This window comes from Saimiri boliviensis, chromosome 6 (genome assembly GCF_048565385.1).
Source record: "Saimiri boliviensis isolate mSaiBol1 chromosome 6, mSaiBol1.pri, whole genome shotgun sequence".
NCBI lineage: Eukaryota > Metazoa > Chordata > Mammalia > Primates > Cebidae > Saimiri > Saimiri boliviensis.
The window spans coordinates 75,661,366-75,682,116 of record NC_133454.1 but is presented as its reverse complement, the minus strand read 5'-3'; the positions used below and the strand labels follow the sequence as shown (position 1 = coordinate 75,682,116).

The 20,751-nt window shown below is 36.1% G+C and overlaps 2 protein-coding genes across 2 annotated transcripts; one reads left to right on the top strand and one right to left on the bottom strand.

The window, feature by feature from the left end:
* Window positions 1–636: 636 nt before the first annotated feature.
* On the top strand, window positions 637–1,590 carry LOC101042125 (olfactory receptor 52E8-like). The gene has a single exon (XM_003923816.1). It carries the CDS (start codon window positions 637–639, stop codon window positions 1,588–1,590), a length of 954 nt encoding a protein of 317 aa, XP_003923865.1.
* Window positions 1,591–10,680: 9,090 nt separating this feature from the next.
* LOC101030164 (olfactory receptor 52N2) lies at window positions 10,681–11,872 on the bottom strand. The gene has a single exon (XM_003923351.4). It carries the CDS (start codon window positions 11,830–11,832, stop codon window positions 10,867–10,869), a length of 966 nt encoding a protein of 321 aa, XP_003923400.1. The 5' UTR covers window positions 11,833–11,872; the 3' UTR covers window positions 10,681–10,866.
* Window positions 11,873–20,751: the final 8,879 nt, after the last annotated feature.

Sequence of the window (20,751 nt, the reverse complement as noted above, 5' to 3'; positions counted from 1 at the left end):
GAAATTTCCTTGTAAATTAAATATTAAATGCTTAGATGACGCCAATCATTTTTATAATTGTCCTATTTCTTATAATACCAATGATGATGGTAATCATAATAAAATGATAATATGTCCATGACTCCCCTTTTGGGAATAAAGTTGGATATGATATGAGTTATTTGGAAATGAAGTGAGCCCATGTTGTTGCTGTGAGGAATAGGGGAACTAAATGGGGAGCCTGAGGAGTTCAGTCAGTGCTTTAAACCTGTGTCAGTCTCTAAAACAATGATGTTTCTAAGATCAATTATGTTTATGTTCTTACTAAAATTTAGACTATCTAGTCCAGCATCCAAACACCTACTCACTTCTTAAAGAATATTCTCCTGATGGTTGAACAACAGAGTGAGACTTCGTCTCAAAAAAAAAACGAACAAAAGAATATTCTTCTTTATTTGTCCTACATATTAATGAGAAAAGATGGAAAGATACATAAGAGGGAAAACATGATTTTTCTTCTGTGCACCAAGATAAAATGTACTAATTACATTTTTTTTTGTTTCTATTCAGCATTCCAGTATTGATGAGGCACTGGGAATTCTTATGCAGAACTGAAATTCCTTTGAATGAGTTTGACCATCAGAAGCCCTTGCCAGTATGTCTTCAGCCAATAGCTCGTGTATTCACCCCTCATCCTTCCTGCTGTTGGGAATCCCAGGACTGGAAAATATACATTTCTGGCTTGGTTTCCCGTTTTGTATAGTGTATCTGGTTGCCCTCCTAGGGAATGCCATCATCCTAACTGTGATCCAGATGGAGTGCAACCTCCATCAGCCCATGTTCTACTTGTTGGCCATGTTGGCTCTGACTGATTTGGGCCTGTCTACTGCCAGCATTCCTAAAATGCTGGGCATATTCTGGTTTGGCTTCAACAAGATTGCCTTTGGGGACTGTTTAGTGCAAATGTTCTTCATACATCTCTTTACAGGCATTGAAACATTCATGCTTGTAGCCATGGCTTTTGATCGCTATGTTGCCATTTGCCACCCTCTTCGATACAACGCAATCCTCACCAACAGAGTAATTTGTATTATTGCTGGAGTAGGAATAATGAAAAATTTTGTTTTGATTTTTCCACTTATATTTCTCCTTTTAAGGCTTTCATTCTGTGGACATAATATTATACCTCACACCTACTGTGAGCACATGGGCATTGCCCGCCTGGCCTGTGTCAGCATAAAGGTCAATATATTATTTGGGTTGATCCTTATCTCTATGATACTTTTGGATGTAATTTTGCTTGCTCTCTCCTATGTAAAGATTCTCCATGATGTCTTTAAACTTCCATCCTGGGAGGCCAGGTTCAAAGCTCTCAATACCTGTGGCTCCCATGTGTGTGTAATATTAGCTTTCTTCACTCCAGCCTTTTTCTCCTTTATGACTCATCGATTTGGCCACAATATTCCACGTTCTACCCATATCCTCCTGGCTAATTTATATGTGATTATCCCCCCTGCTCTTAACCCCCTTATTTATGGGATAAGAACCAAGCAGATCCGAGATCAAGTCACAGTGATTTTTTTTAAAGGAAGTTTGACTTTGAACACTTGATCTGATGATAGCCTTCAAATTTTTCCTTTGCAGTCTTAAAAAAGGGAAATTTAATTGTCATCAAGTTCCAATGGAGTAAATGCTTTACATAGTTTGATGTTAAACAGAAAATACTTTCTTATATGCAGTATCGAATTGGAGATAAATTAACAGCAAATATTCGTCCCTAGACTAAGTGAAAATGTATTGTTACATAAACAGGTACATTTATTTTTGTAATAAACATAAAAATTACATTACAGGGATAAAGTTTTAATACAACTTGAGGCTTGGTGGCTCACACCTGTAAAAAGCTCCTTAGTGATTCTTTATAATTTCCCCCTCTCTATCACCTGTCCACAGGCAACCATTGACCTTCTTTCTAACTTTTAGATAATTAGTTTGACTTTTCTAGAATTTTATGTAAATAAAATACATACTTTTTTTCTGGCATCTTTGACACATTATTATTTTCAGATGCATTTTTTTAGTATAGCAAATGCATATGCCAGTAACAATTATTTATTATCATTAGCAAATATTATATACTGTGCATAACTGTGTGTGCTAGATTTTTATACTAGACTGGCAATGCAGTAGGTTTGTTTACACCAGCATCACCATAAACACATGCAATGTGTTGTGCTACATTACAATGACTACAATGCCACTAGGCAATAGAAATTTTTTTCACCTTCATTTTTGTTATTGTGTATATTAATAGTTAATTTTATTTTGTTGCCAACCCCTATGCAGTTGTATGACTATGCCACAATTTGCTTAACCATTCACTCATTGATAAATGTTAAGTTTAGGGTATTATAAAGCTTCTGTGAATCTCCATATGTAAATCCTTGATGAATACCTGTTTTACAAATTTATTTTGCATAAATACCTAGAATTTTATTGGTTGGATCATATGATATATACGTGTGTGTGTGTGTGTGTGTGTGTGTGTGTGTGTGTAATACTTTTAAAACAAGGCTGTTTCCCAAAGACTTTATTCCATTTTGTATTTCCACTAGCAGCCTATGGAAATCCCAGTTGCTCTACATTTTTTTTTAACATTTGGTATGGCTTACCTTTTTAATCTTAATAGAGTGTAATGATGCCTTGTGGTTTCAATTTGCGTTGTTTTAGTAACTAGTGATGTTGAGCACATTTTCATGTGCATCCTAGCCATTCATACAACTTTATGAAACATCTATTCAAGTTTTATCTCCATTTTTCAAATTGGAATGTTTTTCTGTTTATTACTCACTTGAAAACGTTTTTTGTGTAGTTTGGCTATAACTCCATTGTCTGATACATGTGCTGCAAATATTTTCTCCTAGTTTAAGGCTTGCAATTTTAATTTTCTTAGTAGTGTATTTTGAAAAGTAACATTTTAAAATTCTTTGATAAATCTCCACATGGTTTTTCCATAGAGGTACTACTAATTTACATTTCTACCAATAGTGTATAAGCATTCCCTTTTTTCTGCATTCTTGCTGACATGTTATTTTTTTTTAATCTTTCTAGTAATAGTCATTCTGACTGCTGTAAGATGATATCACATTTTTGGTTCCTAAATTGCATTTCTCTAATGATTCATGACATTCAATTTTTTATATGACTTTTGCCCATTTCTTCTGAAAAATGTCTACTCGTGTTTCAGTTATAAATGGGAGCAAAACAATGTATACACATCTTACAGTTGGAATGATAAACAATGGAAACTCAGAAGAGTGGGGAGGTGGAAGATGAGAATCACTTAATGGATACAATGGCTCATCAGTCCTATTGCAGCTATAATCATTCTTGGCAGCATAGAACACCTCTGCTATAATCAATTATTAGGGTGGTGGATATCTTAAAATTCCTGACTCTACCACTGGGCAATTTATCCATGTAACAAAGTTATACTTGTACCCTATAAATTTATACAAATATAAAATTGAAAAAGTGTTTTAAAAGAAAGGAAAAGCAATGTTTTAAAAATTTGTTGAGGAAATCCATATAGTGAGAGTAGAGGTTTATGGAGGACAGGTGATCAGTGAACTTTTAGTTCAAATTTGCCTCACAGTGGGTCCACCAGGTTCCTGAACTAATCCAGTAGTTATTTTTCCAATTCTGAAATGCATAAATGTAAAAGACATATTTAGCAACCAGAAGAATTCCCTCCTGCTTGAGAAAGACCTTCAACATTTTTTCTATTCAGGCCTTCAACTGATTTGATGAGACCCACTTACATTATGGAGGACATAATTTCTGTTACGCAACTAGTAAACTTTAAAAGACCCTAGACCCTCAGTAAATTGGTGATTTGGGTTAGCTGAGAAAAAGGCATATTTGCACATTTTTTGGTGGCTCACAACAAAGATAAAGCTTACTCTGTGGAACTGAGAACGTATCCCAGGAGTCGTACCTGCAAGTTTTTTATTTGTCTGTGTTTGCATGCTGTATCTGTTTCTTTCTTCTATTGTATCTTGCCCTGACCTTATTGAAGTCCTAAGGTCCTTTCAGATAGTTAATCCTATGTAATCTGCATCTACTAGTTCAAAATTTATATAAATGAAGTATAAAGTGAAGTCCATGGAGTTTCACTGGTTATTTTCTTCCCTGTGATTACATGATTATGGAAGCTAACTCTGCCATGGATGAAACAGGAATTGTGTCTGATATCTTTGATCAGGGTTCCTGTAACCCACATCCTGAAGTGTTAGCTCATCAGTCCCATTGCAGCTATGATAGTTCTTAGTAGCATAGAACCACTCTGGTATAATCAATGAATTATTTATAAAAGACTATATATTAGTACTTAAGTTGCATTAAAACTTTTTTTTCTTTGTTTTTGGAGACTGAGTCTCACTCTGTTGCCCAGGCTGTGAATTGCAGTGGCATGGTCTTGGCTCACTGTAACCTCTGCTTTTTGAGTTGACGCAATTCTCCTGCCTCAGCCTCCTGAGTAGCTGGGCCTACAGGCACACACCACCACATCCAGCTAGTTTTTGTATTTTTAGTAGAGATGGGTTTTCACCATGTTGGCCAGACTAGTCTTGTCAGGTGATCTGCCCACCTCAGCTTCCCAAAGTCCTTAAAAACTTTGGGCTTTAAAATGTTATATACACACACAAACACACACACACACACACAAACACACACACACACACACACAAACACACATGTATATATCCTATGACCCAACAAATAGAATTCTAGGTATTTATAAAAAATAAATTTAAAAAGCAGGTGTTCACCGAGGATTTATATACGGAGATTCATAGAAGCTTTATAGTAGCCTCAAACCTAATATTTATCAAGAAATGAATGGTTTAAAAAATTGTAGCATATTCGCACAATTGCATAGGGGTTGGCAATAAATTAAAATTAACTATTAATGTACACAATAACAAAAATACATCTGAAAATAATAATAAAGTGTCAAAGAAGCCAGAAAAAATATGTATTTTATTTACATAAAATTCTAGAAAAGGCAAACTAATTAATCTAACAGAAAGAAGGTAAACGGTTGCCTGTGGACAGGGGATAAGGAGAAAGAAATTATAAAGAATCACTAAGGAGCTTTTTTCAGCAATAAAATTTTCATTATCTTGATTGTGATAGTTTCATAAGTATACACATCTGCTCAAAACTTGTCATCAAATTGTACACTTTAAATAAGTCCATTTTGTTGTATCTCAATTATACCTTAATAAAGTTTAAAATAATGATTAGCTCAAGGGACTTATGACTGATCCGTCACACCAATTAGACATTCTAAATACGATAGAAAGTGGTATGCTAAGTTGTTCTCCACCTGAAGTAACTCAAAAGGGATTTTACCAGCACTCAAATGAATACAGTATTGAGTAATGACACTACCATCCACACACCAGCACTCAAATGAGTACAGTATTGAGTAATGACACTACCATCCACACATAGTTACTATTGCGAGGCAATGAAACTACCAAGATAATTCTTTATTCCAGACAAAATACCACTCTAAAAAAAAAAAAAAAAACACTTAAGCCCAGACAACTGGAGTATTATGCTGCAGACCTGGCAAAATACACTTTTGGTAAAATCTTATCAAAGTATATTTTATATAAAATGTTCAAAAATTTTATGTGTACAACTGAAAAACAACTACCTATCAGGTACTATGCTTTTTACCTGGGTGACAAAACAATGTGTACACCAAACCTCCATGACCTGCAGTTTACCTGTACAACAAACCTACGGTGCACAAGGACCCACGAACCCAAAATGAAAGTTAGCATAAGAGCTGATACAAAAAGAATATTTTTCCTCAAAGTAAACAAATCTGTATAATGTGTTACCCAAACAAAGTAACAGAAAATCAATAGCACTAGAGAAGTCTTTATTTTTCTCTCTTTCAGTTACTGCTTCACTGATGTATAAACTCTATCTTGATTATTAATACCATAGATTGGTTATGTTGTTTTTTATTATTAATTTGAATAAATGGATTGATACAGTAGGTATTCTATGCCAGACTTCTTTTATTTAATATTATATTTCTAAGATTTCTATGTATTCATCTATGTCCATGTAGTTATTTAATCAACATTTTATAAATATTTCAACTTATTAATGCTTCAAAATATGTATCAGTTCAACTGCTGGTTAACATGTGAGAAGTCTTCAGTGAGCAACAACATGTGCTGATATGACCATCATTTCATATGTCTTTTGGCAAATAGCTGAATAAATCTTTTTGGAATATAACTGAAATAGAATTGCTAGGCTGTAGGATATGTATAGATATAGCTTTAGGAAGCATTGCCAAATAATCTTTCAAAGTTGTTAAATTACATTTCCAAGGCAAAGAATAAAAATTGCTGGAGGGGCCTCAAGATGGCTGACTAGAGCCATCTGGTACTCTCCTTCTCCACAAAGAAGAATCAAAATTACAAGTAAATAATCACACATCTAATAGATCATTTAAGAGAGAACACTGGAATTCAATAGAGAAATGACAAAAAAAAAAAAAAAAAAAAAAAACCCTAAGGCAAGGAAAAAGGCTTGCTGGGCCAGGATCTTCTGTGAGGCCAGAAGGCTCCCCAATGTAGGGAAAGGGTAAGTGATAGATCCCCCTGCAGTTCACATTCCCCTGTGGACTCCTGCAATCTTAGTCAAGGAAGAGCCCCTTGACCCTCAGGGGCTCTGAGACCAACACAGAGCCATGCCTGGAGATTGTGCAATGGCAGTGCTCCAGAAAGGGAACTCACACTGGTTCCCATACACCCTTCAGTCCTAGGAAACTGTAGCATGGAGCCATTTTGAGAACCTAGCCGCCATCAGATTACATCCTGTCCTGGTGCACTATCCTTGCTTCTGAGCCACATCGACATCCCTTATCCACAGCTACTGTCCCTGCTAGCTGCTGCTCTTGGTGGCTGCTGCCATCTGTCTAAGGAAGAGCCACTGGCAGTAACCCTCACCCCACACTCCTAGAAGAGGGGAAGCTGCCCATTTTCACATGCCCTGAGGAAAGACTAACCGACCTGTAGCTGCTGGTGCCACTTCCAGGGTTAAAGCATGAGCCACTGGCAGCAACCTCATCCCCTCCAGCAGGGGGATGGCCACACGTTTTCACATGCCCTGAAGAAAGTTACACCTCTCAGCTTCCACTGCTGCTGGCTGTGGCCATCGCTAGGCTCATAAGGGAGCCACTGGCAGAAATTCCACCCTCCCCAGAAGCAGGTTTGTATTGTTGCTGCTGCTGTCCTCACCTGAGCACTCCACCTGGGAGCCTAGGTATCACCCTACCCCTGACACCATAGCCAGTGCCTGTATGCACCACTAGGAGCTTGAGGACAGGACTGTGCAGCATGGCTATGCCTTCTCTAATGCCTGAAAATGCTGTCCAAGAACCTAGAGATCTCTCTACCCTGTCCGCCCTCTTTAGCATCTAAGTACTCCTCCTAGGGCCTGAGGACAGACCCACTCAGCCTACTGCTACCACCACAACTGTCCCCAAACCACATGCATCACTTGTGGGTCTGTTGGATGGTTAGGCCCATCCAACATGTCACAGTTACTGCCAACATCAGTGAGGACCACTTGGGCACCAGAAGATTGTCCTATCCCTGCTACAGCCATTGATCATGCTGCACCCACTGCCCACAGATGCAATCTTCAGGAACAGATACCAATCAAAAAGAAATGTATGAAATCCTCACCCCACACTTCTGTTTCAATATTGTGAAATAAAATTCACAATATTGGTGTTAAAGAAAATCAATTAGATATTAGGCAATACAAAAAAGCAATACAAATAAAACAACTGAAGATATGAATGAAAAAATTACAAAAGGGATAAAACAAGCAAATATCATAAGAGATAAAAAGAGCAAACAAACATCATGAAAAAGAGCAAAACAAAAATTCCAGAACTGAGTAATTTATTTAATGAAATAAAAAACAAATTCAAAATCTTCAATAATAGATCAGGCAGAAGACATAATTTTAGAACTTGAAGAAATGTCCTTTGAAATAATCTAATCAGACTAAAATTTAAAAAAAGAATAACAAATACTGAGCAATGCCTATGTGTTATATGGGACACCATAAAGTGAACAGATTAGAGTAACCCCACAACACATTCTTACTGGTGTTCTATATTTGGAACTGAATGAACAGTATTTACTATTATAAAAAAATGAAAGTATAAAAACTACTGGTTGAGTAAACATTCAAGTAAGGAAGAGGAAGGATTTAAATGTTACAACTACAGAAAAACACCAAACTGCAATGATAAACAATAAGAAAGAAAGTTTACACACAAAAAGAAAAGAAATGGAAATCAATAAAATGACAGGAATAAGCCCTTACATTCTTATAATAACCTTGAAAGTAAATGGGTTAAACTTTACACTTAAACAATAAAGACTAAATGAATGAATTAAAACACATACACACACACACACACGACACAACTATATACTACCTGTAAGAAAATTATCTGACCTGGAAAGACATATACAGATTGAAAGGAAAGAAATTTAAAAAGATACTATATGCAAAGGGAAACCAGAAGAGAGCAGAAGTAGCTATATTAATATCAGATAAAACAGACTTTAAGTCAAAAACAGTAACCAGAGACAAAGAAAGTCATTATATAATGATAAAGTATAATTCAGCAAGAAGATATTACAATTCTAAACATATATGCAACCAACACTGGAGCACCCAGATATATAACGCAAATACTATAAGATCTAAAGAGAGAGATAGACTCCAATACAATGATAATTGGCAACTTCAACACTACACTCTTAGCATTGGAGAAATCATCTACACAGAAAATTAATAAAGAAACATTAGATTTAAACTGAATATTAGACCACATGGCTCTAATAGACATTTGTAGAACATTTCACCTAACATTTACAGAATATACATTCTCCTCATTAGCTCATGGAACAAACATTGTCCAGGAAAAGATCATATGTTAGGAAATAAACAAATTTCAACAAATTTAAAAATATTAAAATAATATAAAGTATCTTCTCAGAGCAAAATGGAATCAAACTAGAAACTGATAAGAAGAGAAATTTTGGAAACTTTAAATACATGAAAATTAAATGACATGCTCATAAATGACTATTTTTTATTGAAACAAATGCAATTAAAAATACAACACACCAAAATCTATAGTATACAGTAAAAACTGCATTGTGAGGGATGTTTATAGCAATAAACACATCAAAAAGGAAGATTTCAAATAAATAATACAATAATGCACCTCAAGGTAGCAGAAAATCAAGGAGAAACCAAACATAAAATGAGTGGAAAGGAAAGCAATAATAAAAATCAGAATAGAATTCAACAAAATAGAGACTGAAAAATACAAAGAATCAACAAAATGAAAAGGTTTATTTAAAAAAATAAATGAAATTGATAAACCACTAGCTAGACTAAGAAGGGAAAAAAGAGATAAGATGCAAATAAACAAAATCAGAAATGAAAAAGGAGTCATTACAACTGATGTCACAGAAATGCAACAGTTCATCAGAGACTATTAAGAACAACTACACAGTAAAAAACTGGAAAACCTAGAAGAAACTGCTAAATTTCTGGACACATACAACCCAACAAGATTGAATCAGGGAGAAACGAAACCCTAAACAGACCAATAACAAATAATGAATTTGAATCCAGTAACAAAGTGTTTTCCAACAACAACAAAACTCCAGTACCTGATGGCTTCACTGCCAAATTCTACCAAATTTTCAAATAAGAACTAACACCAATTCTTCTCAAAGTATTCCAAAAATTTAAGGGAAAGCAATTCTTTCTAATTTATTATAGTGGCCAGGATTACCTTGATACCAAAAACCTGACAGGGATACAACAAAAAGGAAAACTACAGGCTAATGTCCCTGATAAATATAGGTGCAAAAATCTTCCATGAAATGCTAGCAAACCAAATCCAACAGCTTGCCAAAAAGATAATATATCATGATCAAGTGGAATTTTTCCCACAGAGGAAAGAATTGTCTAAATATGCAAATCAATAACCATAAAACATCGTAGCAACAGAATGAATGACAAAAGCCATTTTTTTATTCCTCTACCTCCATAAGATAAACTATATCAGCTCCCATGTATGAGTGAGGGCATGTAATGTTTTTCTTCCAGTGCCCAGCTTATTTCACTTAACATAATACCTTCCAGTTCCATTCATGTTGCTGCAAATGATTTCATTCTTTTTATCACCAAATAGTGATTTTTTAAAAGAAAAATAGTATTCCACTGTGTATACCACATACTTTGTTCATGCCCTATGGCAACAATGCACTTGATCTGAGTAGAATTTATCCTTCATGGAGAGGACAAACTTGTCCCATGTTTGTATAGCCTCCCCTTCTTGTACACAATGCATAGATTATCACCAGGTTTACTGTCCTCATTTTATTACCTTTCTGGTCTCACAGATATATGAGTCAATAAACGCTTAGGAAAAGCATCAACTCTTTAAGTAATTAGTATATTACTTCTTTATTCTGCATTCTCTGCTTTGGCAGATCTTTGCCCCCACTCCCAACACACATGAATTCATATATTTGCAGAGACTTCAGAAAACTGATATATTATTGTGACATATGAATTTATGTCTTTATTTTGATTTTTTATTTCTACTTTTAGGTTTAAGGGGTACATGTGCAAATTTGTCACACGGGTAAATTGCATGTCGTGATTTTAATACCATTTTATTCCCATCTTTTACGAACTTTTGTCTCCATTATTTTCTTCTCAATTCAAACAACATGTCTAGTCTATGCTTCATTTATCATAGGTAAAGCTAACCTTGTCTCCAAGTAAAAATTTAATTACACCTTCCCAAATCTGTTTGGTCTTAACTCCATAAACAATAGGGTTCATGGTAGGAGGCAGTAGCAGATAAAGGTTGGCCACAATGATGTGTATGTGGTGAGGGATATTGTGTCCTCCAAAACGATGAGTGAAAAAAGTGAAAAAAGCAGGAACATAGGTGATCACAATGGCACACATGTGAGATGTGCAGGTGCTGAAGGCTTTGTGACGAGCATCTGCTGATGACAGACTCATAACAGCCAGCAAAATCATAGTGTAAGATACAGAGATACAGCAGATGTCAGACACACCAATCAGGAGAGCAACCATCAGACCATAAATAGCATTGACCTTGAAATTGCCACAGGATACCTTGGCCACAGACATGTGGTCACAGTAGGTGTGGGGGATGAAATTCCCCCGGCAATAGGGCAGGCGCTTGGTGAGGAAAGTGAATGGGATGATGAGCGTCACATTCCTCAAGAAGGTAGCAAAACCAGCCTTGGCGATTACAGTGTTGGTAAGGATGGTGGCATAATGTAAGGGGTAGCAGATGGCCACGAAGCGGTCCAGGGCCATGAGCATGAGTACCCCAGACTCCATCCCTGTCAGCATATGGACAAAAAACATCTGGGCCAGGCAGGCATTAAAGTCAATCTCCTTGAGGTTGAACCAGAATATGCACAACATGTTAGGTACAGTGGTGGTGCACAAGGTGACATCAGTGAAGGAGAGCAGGGCCAGGAAGTAGTACATGGGCTGGTGCAGGGCCTCTTCATGGCTGATGAGGTAGATGAGCCCGCAGTTCCCCACAACAGCAAGGATGTACATAAAGCAGAATGGCAGGGAGATCCAGATGTGTGTGGCTTCCAGTCCAGGAATGCCATTCAAGATAAGGAATCCTGGGGTCAGGCTGGAGCTGTTGTCCCCAGACATGATGGCTGACAGGAGGAGAGCATTTTACACTCTTTAGCAGTGGCAGTTTCCTAGACCAGAAATAAAATCAATACTGAGTAGAGGACTTAGAAATAATGCAAGAATACATTGACTTCTGTAAGATGTCTAAAATGAAATTAAATCCCTCTGAATTCACACTGCCTAACTTCACATTCCACTTCCTGTTCTTCCTAGTATATGACATTGGCAAGACATTTTACCACCTTATGCCTCAGTTTTCTCAATCTAAAATGAGATAATCATTCCTAAAATCAGAATATTGTCGAGATTATTCAATAAGAGAATTTATGTAATGTGCTAAAACTGTACATAGTATATAGTAAATACTCAACAAATATTATCAGCAATCACTATTATTCAGTTCTCAATATAAAGCATACCATGTGCAAAAACTTAACATAATTAATACTTGTGAATTCAGCCCTGATCCAATTCAAATGCCATCTTATACTTTAGAGTGGGAAAGATAGCATGAGATTCTCGAAACTTCAACTATATTGAGAGATTGTGAGCGAACTTTAGAAAGCAAGTGCTAACATAGACTAGTTACTATGGACTTCAAGTGATTAAAATACGTTCTCGTGTTTTCAATGAAAAAAATATGTCTCTTAAATCCAGAATAAAATCCAGGGAAATTTTATCCAGCTGAACTGCTAACTCTAGGTAACTATGCAAGTGGACATTGGAACTTCTGCAAAGAGAACTGATCTGTGTGGAATGATGCATTGGATATTTTTGCTCCTTCTGAAGTAGTCATGGGGCACCAGAGCCACAAGACTGCAAGAAAAAAAAAAAAAAGAAAAGAAAAGAAACAGGGACAGCAGGCGTCAGGAGAAGCAGGAATTTCGGGCTCTGCACAGCCACCTTGTAAACTAAAACTGATCACCCATCGCAGAAAATTATTATATATTTCCAAGCATCAACACCATGTAACTAAATAACCAATCTCCATTTATTAAATACCAACTGGCAGACATACAACTCAGAGCCAGTTCTTTCTTCTCCCAACTTAGGGAAAAAAAAATTCCCTCTTTCAGATGATTCTCAGTAATGCATATAAGCATTCCTGAGCCAAGCAACCCAGACACAAGACCCACACACTGCTGTAAGTACTGTATTCTAAGTGTAAATTAGAATATATTTAAAAGAAGACAACTAAGTGTCCACTCTGAAAATATAACGAGAGCAGAGTTTTATTGCATTTTTACAATAGGGACATGACCATTCAGGTTTAATCAGTTAAATTTTGTTCCCAACACTAACTGGATAGACTTGAGTAAGTCCTAAAACCTTTCTTCATACAATTTTTGTAGCCTTAAAAGGGGAGTGATAATACTATATGTACACACCATAGAGGTGTTAAAATGGTTAAAATAGAATTAATCTTCCCACTGGTGCCCAGCAACTAATAAGTAAACAATGCATCTTATCTATTATAACATTTGTCATATTATGTTGTAAAACACAGTTTATCATACTTTTATTGAGTGATTGTCTTTCACTTGCCAAGGATCATTTTAGTTTCTAGAAATCCATTAGTGAACCAGACAGACAACATCTTCTGCAGTTATGGAGCTAATATTTTAATAGGGGTTGATTACTGTATTTAAAATTACAATAGCAATATGGACTTACGTTACCATCTTAATTTTATATATGAGCAAATGGAGGTGCAAGGTTATTCAATAAAATGCCTAATTCCACAAAAATTGAAAACTAGTAGAGCCAAGGTCCAAATCCAAGTTTGTTTGACTTCAAAGCCATGTGTTTAATCAATCTATATCTGTTGTCCTAACTTACTGATTTTAACCCTGACAAATAGTCCCATAAGCTAAGCATAACTAGCTTAAAGAAGTCATGAGGACACTGGAAGAAGCTAATTTTCAAAAGGGAGAATGAGAAAGCTTATTCAAAGTTGTATCTTAGGGGAGAGATAGAACAAAAGTGTAGATTTACAGAAAATTAGTTCTTAGCTGAGGAAGCGCTCTATGTAAGAGAACATGTCTGTGGGGCAGCTGGATTCTTTTTGGTTGTTATTTTATTTTATTTTATTTTTTGAGACAGAGTCTCACTCTGTTGCCAGGTGCCAGGCTGGAGTGCAGTGGCACGATCTTGGCTCATTGCAACCTCTGCCTCCCGGGTTCAAGCAATTCTCCTGCCTCAGCCTCCCGAGTAGCTGGGACTACAGGTGCATACCGCCACGCCCAGGCAGCTGGATTCTTATCCCTGGGCTTGTTCACACAGATGCTCGACTGCACCTGGTAGAATTGCATAGAAGAATTTCTGTAGGGAAGTTTCTTCCAACAATTCCTCTCAACAACTCCTAGGAGTCAAGTCTAGTGTTGGGTTATTTTCTATTTCTTCATAAACACCATTTCCACTGGAAGCAATTCTGTGTACAGGTATCTATTAATTTAGGAAAAAAAAAGTTTTCCTCCCATTGGAAGTCACTACTAGCTGAACTTCTCTGTCTCCAATAAATTATGAGGTAGTTTTGAATTTACTTAACAATTGGAGAAACTGTTTTCCTTCTAACTCCCCAAATAAATGGTCATCTATTCTGCTTGGAGTCCAAAAGAAATGCTGAACTTCTCCTCAGCCACATCTCAAAGTTTGTATTTCTTGTACTGAAGACTTTGCATTGCAGAAAAATTAGAGTCTTTGGGAATTTCCTGAACTCACCTTGGTAAAGACCAGATTAGTATGCATGACAGAGAGTCCTGAGCATCAAGAGTTCTAGAGCAACCACATTCTGCCTCTTCATAGCATTTCTGTGCCTTTCGAGAATTCTCTAGGCTCAAGTGTGTACGCTTGATTGGGTCTCCACAGTTTGGTGTCTCAGAGGCCTGTGGTCAGAAGGAAAAGATCCTGTGGGACTTTGGAGATTATTTCTATATTTACCAGCTCTTTAAGCAGGGGTAAAACTATAAAAATATATAGTAGCAAACTTAAATGTCTTCTCTCAGCTATAGATTCCGATGAATAGTTCTGATAGTAATAAGAATGATTTGTTTTCATTTATATTGATCACAGTATTTCACAACCTTGTTTTCCATATGTGTGTGTGTGTATATATATGTAAATATATATACATATACACTATGCACATAACTATATATATATAAAGTTTTATAAAAAATAGAGGAAGCAAGCAGGATGGAGAATGACAGAGAGACAGAGAGACAGAGAAGTCTATATAACAGAAAAGAGTAATAAAATTGTACTATGCCTAGTTTTTTATTTGTCCTGAGTTTATTGGATAAATTGATGGATACATAAACACACATATGTGGGTACACACACATTTTTATTTGTTTTTTGGAGGATTATGACAAAATAGTTTTACATATATTTTATATGTACTTTACTATTTGATTTTTCTTCTTAATATTTTACATTGAATAAATTTGATCATGAATGTATTGGAAAACAAATGTAAACGATTTTTATCATTACAGATGCTGAAAGTATGAAGATTTCTAAAGTTGTCATTGAAAATGTGTCAGAACTCCTAGCCCCAAACTGTAATTCTAATACATTAAGAGGAAGTGTAGAATGGTATAACCATTTGAAAGAGCAGTTTAGCAGTGTCATTAAATTATATGTGCATCAAATATATGACCTAGCAGTTTTCTGCTTAGGTTTTTTTTTTGTTATTATTTTTTTGAGACAGGTTCTCACTTTGTCACTAGACTGGAGTGCAGTGGCACCCTCATAGCTCACTACAGCCCAGAACTCATAGGCTCAAGGAATCCTCCTGCTTCAGCCTCCTGAGCAGCTGGCTAAATTTTGTATTATGATTTTTGTAGAGACAGTCTTGTCTTCTTGCCCAGGACGGTTTTTAATAAAGAAAAATTAAATCATTTTTCTACAAAAAGTTATATATACATGTTCATATAACCCAAATATTAATAAATGGACCAAAATGTGTGATATATTCATCCAATGATATGTAACTTTGAAATAATAAGGAATAAACTATAAATACTACAACATAGTTGAATTTCAAAAAGATTATCCTGAGCCTGGCAACCCAGACACAAAATCCCATTGTATGATTTTATTTATATGCAGTCTAAAACCAGGCAAAATGAATCTTAAATTAATAGAAATTTTAAAATGACATCCTCTGAGGAGGAGTAATGACTCATAGGAGCAAGATGGAAATTTCTAGGAAGATAAAAATGTCTATCCTTTTTTATGTGAGTAACATTATATAGATATTTGTGACTGTCAAAACTAATCAAATTGGCTCTCACTGGTAATTTCAAAGTTTTGGGAGGCTAAGGCAGGAAGATTGGTTGAGGCCAGGAGTTTGAGGCCAGCCTGGAAACATGGAGAAAACCCATCTCTACAAAAAAAAAAAAAAAAAAAAAAAAAAAAAAATCCAAAAAACAGATAAACAAAACCTCCTAAAAAGTGGATCAGACTGAACATTTAAAAGCTCTGCAGCTTACTGTGTAAAATGTACTTCAATAATAGAAAAAACACAAACTACTGGTCTCAGTAAGGGTATATAAAAATTAACAATAAGCACTATAGTTATGAACTGTTAAAGGCAAAGGCATTCCTTCCAAGTAGCTGCGATTACAGGTAACTGCCACCACGCCTGACTAATTTTTTAATTTTTCGTAGAGATGGGGTTTCACCATCTTGGCCAGGCTGGTCTTGAACTCCTGGACCTCAAGTAATCTGCTGACCTCAATCTCCCAGAGTGCTGGGATTACAAGTGTGAGCCACCGTGTCTGGTCCCAAAATTACTGAAATTTAAGTGGAAAATCTTCAAGCTCAGGAAGGTAATTTATTGGGAAGTTAAATCATAATTTCACCACACCAAAAAATCTAGTATAACAATGACCCCAAATTCTGACTAAGGGTAAGGTTGGTCCCACTTACATCTACTTACGACCTTTTCGATTTTACTTCCCATTGTCTGGCACCCACGGTTGGGGGAGACCAGTTATTTATAGAGAACCTTACTGAATAAGGTGGCATATATACTTGGATTGTTTTCAAGAGCAAAGAGTACAGAGTTTTGGTACAATCTTTCTAGGGGGGGAATGTAGCAATATGAAAGCTTTAAAGTTAGCATCTTTTTTTTTACTCAATATCTATTCAGGTCTATCAATTTCCCAATGGAATTATCATGGTTGTGTTGATATTCACCACAATGTTGTAACACATTGGAAATTAACTCAATGTTTTAAATTTTAAAAATACGTAAAGGAGGCCAGGCTTGGTGGCTCACACTGTAATCCCAGCACTTTGGGAGCCCGAGATGGGCAGATCTTGAGGTCAGGAGATCCAGATCATCCTGGCTAACACGATGAAACCCTGTCTCTACTAAATATGCCAAAAAATTAGCCAGGTGTGGTGGTAGGTGCCTGTAATCCCAGCTATTCGGGAGGCTAAGGCAGGAGAATTGCTTGAACTCACGAGGCGAAGGTTGCACTGAGTTGAGATAGTGCCATTTCACTCCAGCCTGGGTGAAAGAGTGAGACTTCATCTAAAAACAAACAAACAAACAAAAAAACGTAAAGTTTATAGCCATACGGTAGCTTTGCTGACTTTGACACTCGTAGAAGGGTCAATGAGTGAAATATTCATGACATTTTTTAATGGAAGTAACCATGATAAAATATCCTCTAAACTATGATGATTTTGAAAATTGTGATTTTCAAAAGAAATTTACATATACCTGGAAATACAAGCACACAAAATCCTAACAGCAAGTGTTTCTGAAGTATGTACTATTCAAAGCACCTTGATTACTTTTTTCTCTTTTTCAATTAATAAGCATTTACTGTTTTAGAATTCACAATAATAAATAACAAAACACGATATCACGCACATGAATACATCTTTTATTTATTTTTAATTGCCTTAGACAAGAATTGCCAACTTCTAGTCCTAATGGTGGGATAGCTGTGGCATGGGATTTGCTTTCCTGACTGCTGTTTTTTGGAGCCCAGCTGTGGTTGGAGATGTTTTTCCCCTCAGATACAGGATTCTTTCCCTTAGGGCTCTGTGGTCTCTGGGGTCTCTGAGGCACAGTTTCACACAGGGTCTCTTGAGCATATTAGATTATGCCTGTTTCCTGTGGGAACTCAGCTGGACTAAGCACTTCCAACCCAAACTCTACATGCTGAAGCCAGGGTCCCGCCGTCACATACCTTCCTGGGCCCTCTCCCTGGCATGAACACCTTTCACATCGCTTCTTATCAGGAGCTATATTGTGGGTAAGGGATTTCTGCCTTCCAGACATTCTTGTATGACAAAGTCTTGTCTTGTCCTAGCCAGTTTGTGTCATCATAAGGATCAAAGGCACTGACTTAAGGAAAATGTCCTTGGTGATTTCTTAGTCTGAGAAAATTAGGAAGAGTATGTTCAATCCACATTCAAAGCAGAGATAGTACTTGTAAGGGATATGTGTTTTTGGTGGGCAAGGTACAGGATAGATGCCCTCAAAAGCTCCTTGAGAGTATAAGGAACACTTCTCCTCATATTTATTCTTTTTTTTTTTTTTCAAGTATGTGCTACAATACCAGAGTCAGAGAATTAGTAAGAACTTTACTATCTCTTAAATAAGGGGGAAAAAAACCAAATAGCTACAAACCTTTCCCTTTAAGTCACTAACCCAACCTTTCCCAGTCCCTCCCTTTTCTTCAACTGTGTCAAACAACTTGGAGTCAGTCAATACAACTCCATTTTTTTTGAATATTCTTTTTTAAACTGGGTACTGTCCTCATTCATGGGATGAAATAGATGGCAGATTTGGCCCATAGACTAAAAGAGCTCACAGGTTAGTAAAAAGACAGGGTAAATATAAATTGTTTGAACACAGGTGCCCAAGTTATCATCATCATGAAAAACAGAGAAAATACGAGGATAGCAGAGAGGAAGAAAGGTGAATTTCAAATAATGATTCTGGTTTGGTTTAAGATAGATGGAGTTGTGTCTCACCAATATTTAATGTAGAGAGCACAAAATTCTGTATCTCTGGAAAGCTATTGCACAAAAAGTCTTAATTAGATAAAATGATTAGATAATTTTAATTATCATATGTGTTCTAAGGATGTGATTAAATTCACAAGTTAATTTAAACATTAAATAAGTAAATATATTAAGCAAGTAAATATAAACAAATAGTACTAATACTACTTTTTTTTGTCTAGGCATGTGGATAAATATTAGAGTTGGTATGCAAAATTATGTGCAAGGTAAATTTAAAAGCACCAGAGTAGAGACAGAGAAAGTCCTTCTGCTAAGTGCCAAAGGATACATTGCCTGGCACAGATATGGTAAATAATATATATATTTTTTAATTTTACAAATGAAATATGCTTGGTTTAGAGTTCATACACTTGAGACATTCAGATTCAATTACAGCATTTTGTGTTATTAAAAGGTTGATTTGACATTTCAGGGGAAACATTTTAGAGCAACAACAGCAAAGGTAAAATAGTAACAGAGAATCTAGAAGTCTCTTTTCTGGATCCAGCTTTTTTCTGACGTTCCTTTCCAGGATATCAGTATTAAGTTGTTCAGATGCCTGATAGGATTTTATTCTGTGTACTGGTTCATAAATTCCTTAAAAAAATGCTATTCCAAGTCATCACTAGAGAAGCAGCATGGAAGTCAAAAGGAGGTGAAAAAGCAAGTCACCTTGGCTTTCCTAACTTCTAAGCAGTTCCTGATTCATCCTAATTTTCTGAAAGTTAGGATAAAGTGATAATTCAAGGAGTCTGTTTTCTGTTCTGAACAGCCAGAGGCAACCATGGGTGCTACATATACTTCGTGTCAAATGGCAGCCCAGTGTGGGATGAAGAAACAGCATAGGATGCAACAGTGATAGGATCAATTACTGCACTCTCCTCCAGATACTGGAGGCATAGACACCTACATCAGGTAATGGAACCCATTGTCATCAAGGATGGATGAGCAATTGTGATTGACACAAGGTGGTATGTTGCAGCATAGTGTGGTATGCTGTTTTGTTATTATTATGCTTCAAATGTGTGCCTATATTCTGTTGCCTTTTTTACTTCCCCAGAACCAGAAACAAGAATAAGGAAGTCAGGTAGGCTCAGGGTAAGTCTACATAGTACTTGTAACCAAATTACCTTCTCCTTTGAAAGAAAAAAAATATAAATCATCCCACACAACTCTTTTGCTATTTACCTGAAGAATTACTGGAATGCTGGACAAGGAAGAAATTGTAAGAAGCAGGAGCATTAGAGGTCACATGTTAGAAACATGAAGCCTCACCTTCCTCCAGAGAAAGCAAAGAAACGGGAAAGTAAATACAAAAATCAAACAAATGAGAACATAAATCACTGATCTACTATGTGTTAGTCCACAGAATCTGCATTAATTGTTTTTATATGCGATTTGGTTTAATGGAACATATGTGAAATCTGATCTATGGAAGCCTATGTTTCATTCTGAGTTAATCACTAATAGCCTTGGTCAAGCAAGTTAAACATCCTGTATCTAAATCAGGGTATTTAATGACAATAGTTCTCTCTGGACTCTGGAAACCACAGTCTTCTTTAAAGAAAGTAACATCCTATCTCAGTGTTCAAAGAGTTACTATGGTAAGTATCAGGCATTTAAATCTTTAATTTATTTTAAGTTGATTTTTGTATATGGTGTGAGATAAGGGTCTAATTTTATTCTTCTGAGTGTGGATATTCAGTTTTCCCAGCACCATTTCTTGAAGATACTGTCTTTCCTGGTTGTGTTTGCTTGGCACCTTCATTGACAATTTTTTGGCTGCAGATACATGGGCTTATTTCTGGGCTTTCTATTTCTCTTCCATCTGTCTTTCAGTCCTGTTATGTTACTAAGTGAAATAATTAATCCATTTCTTCTATGTTATTCAATTTATTGGTGTAT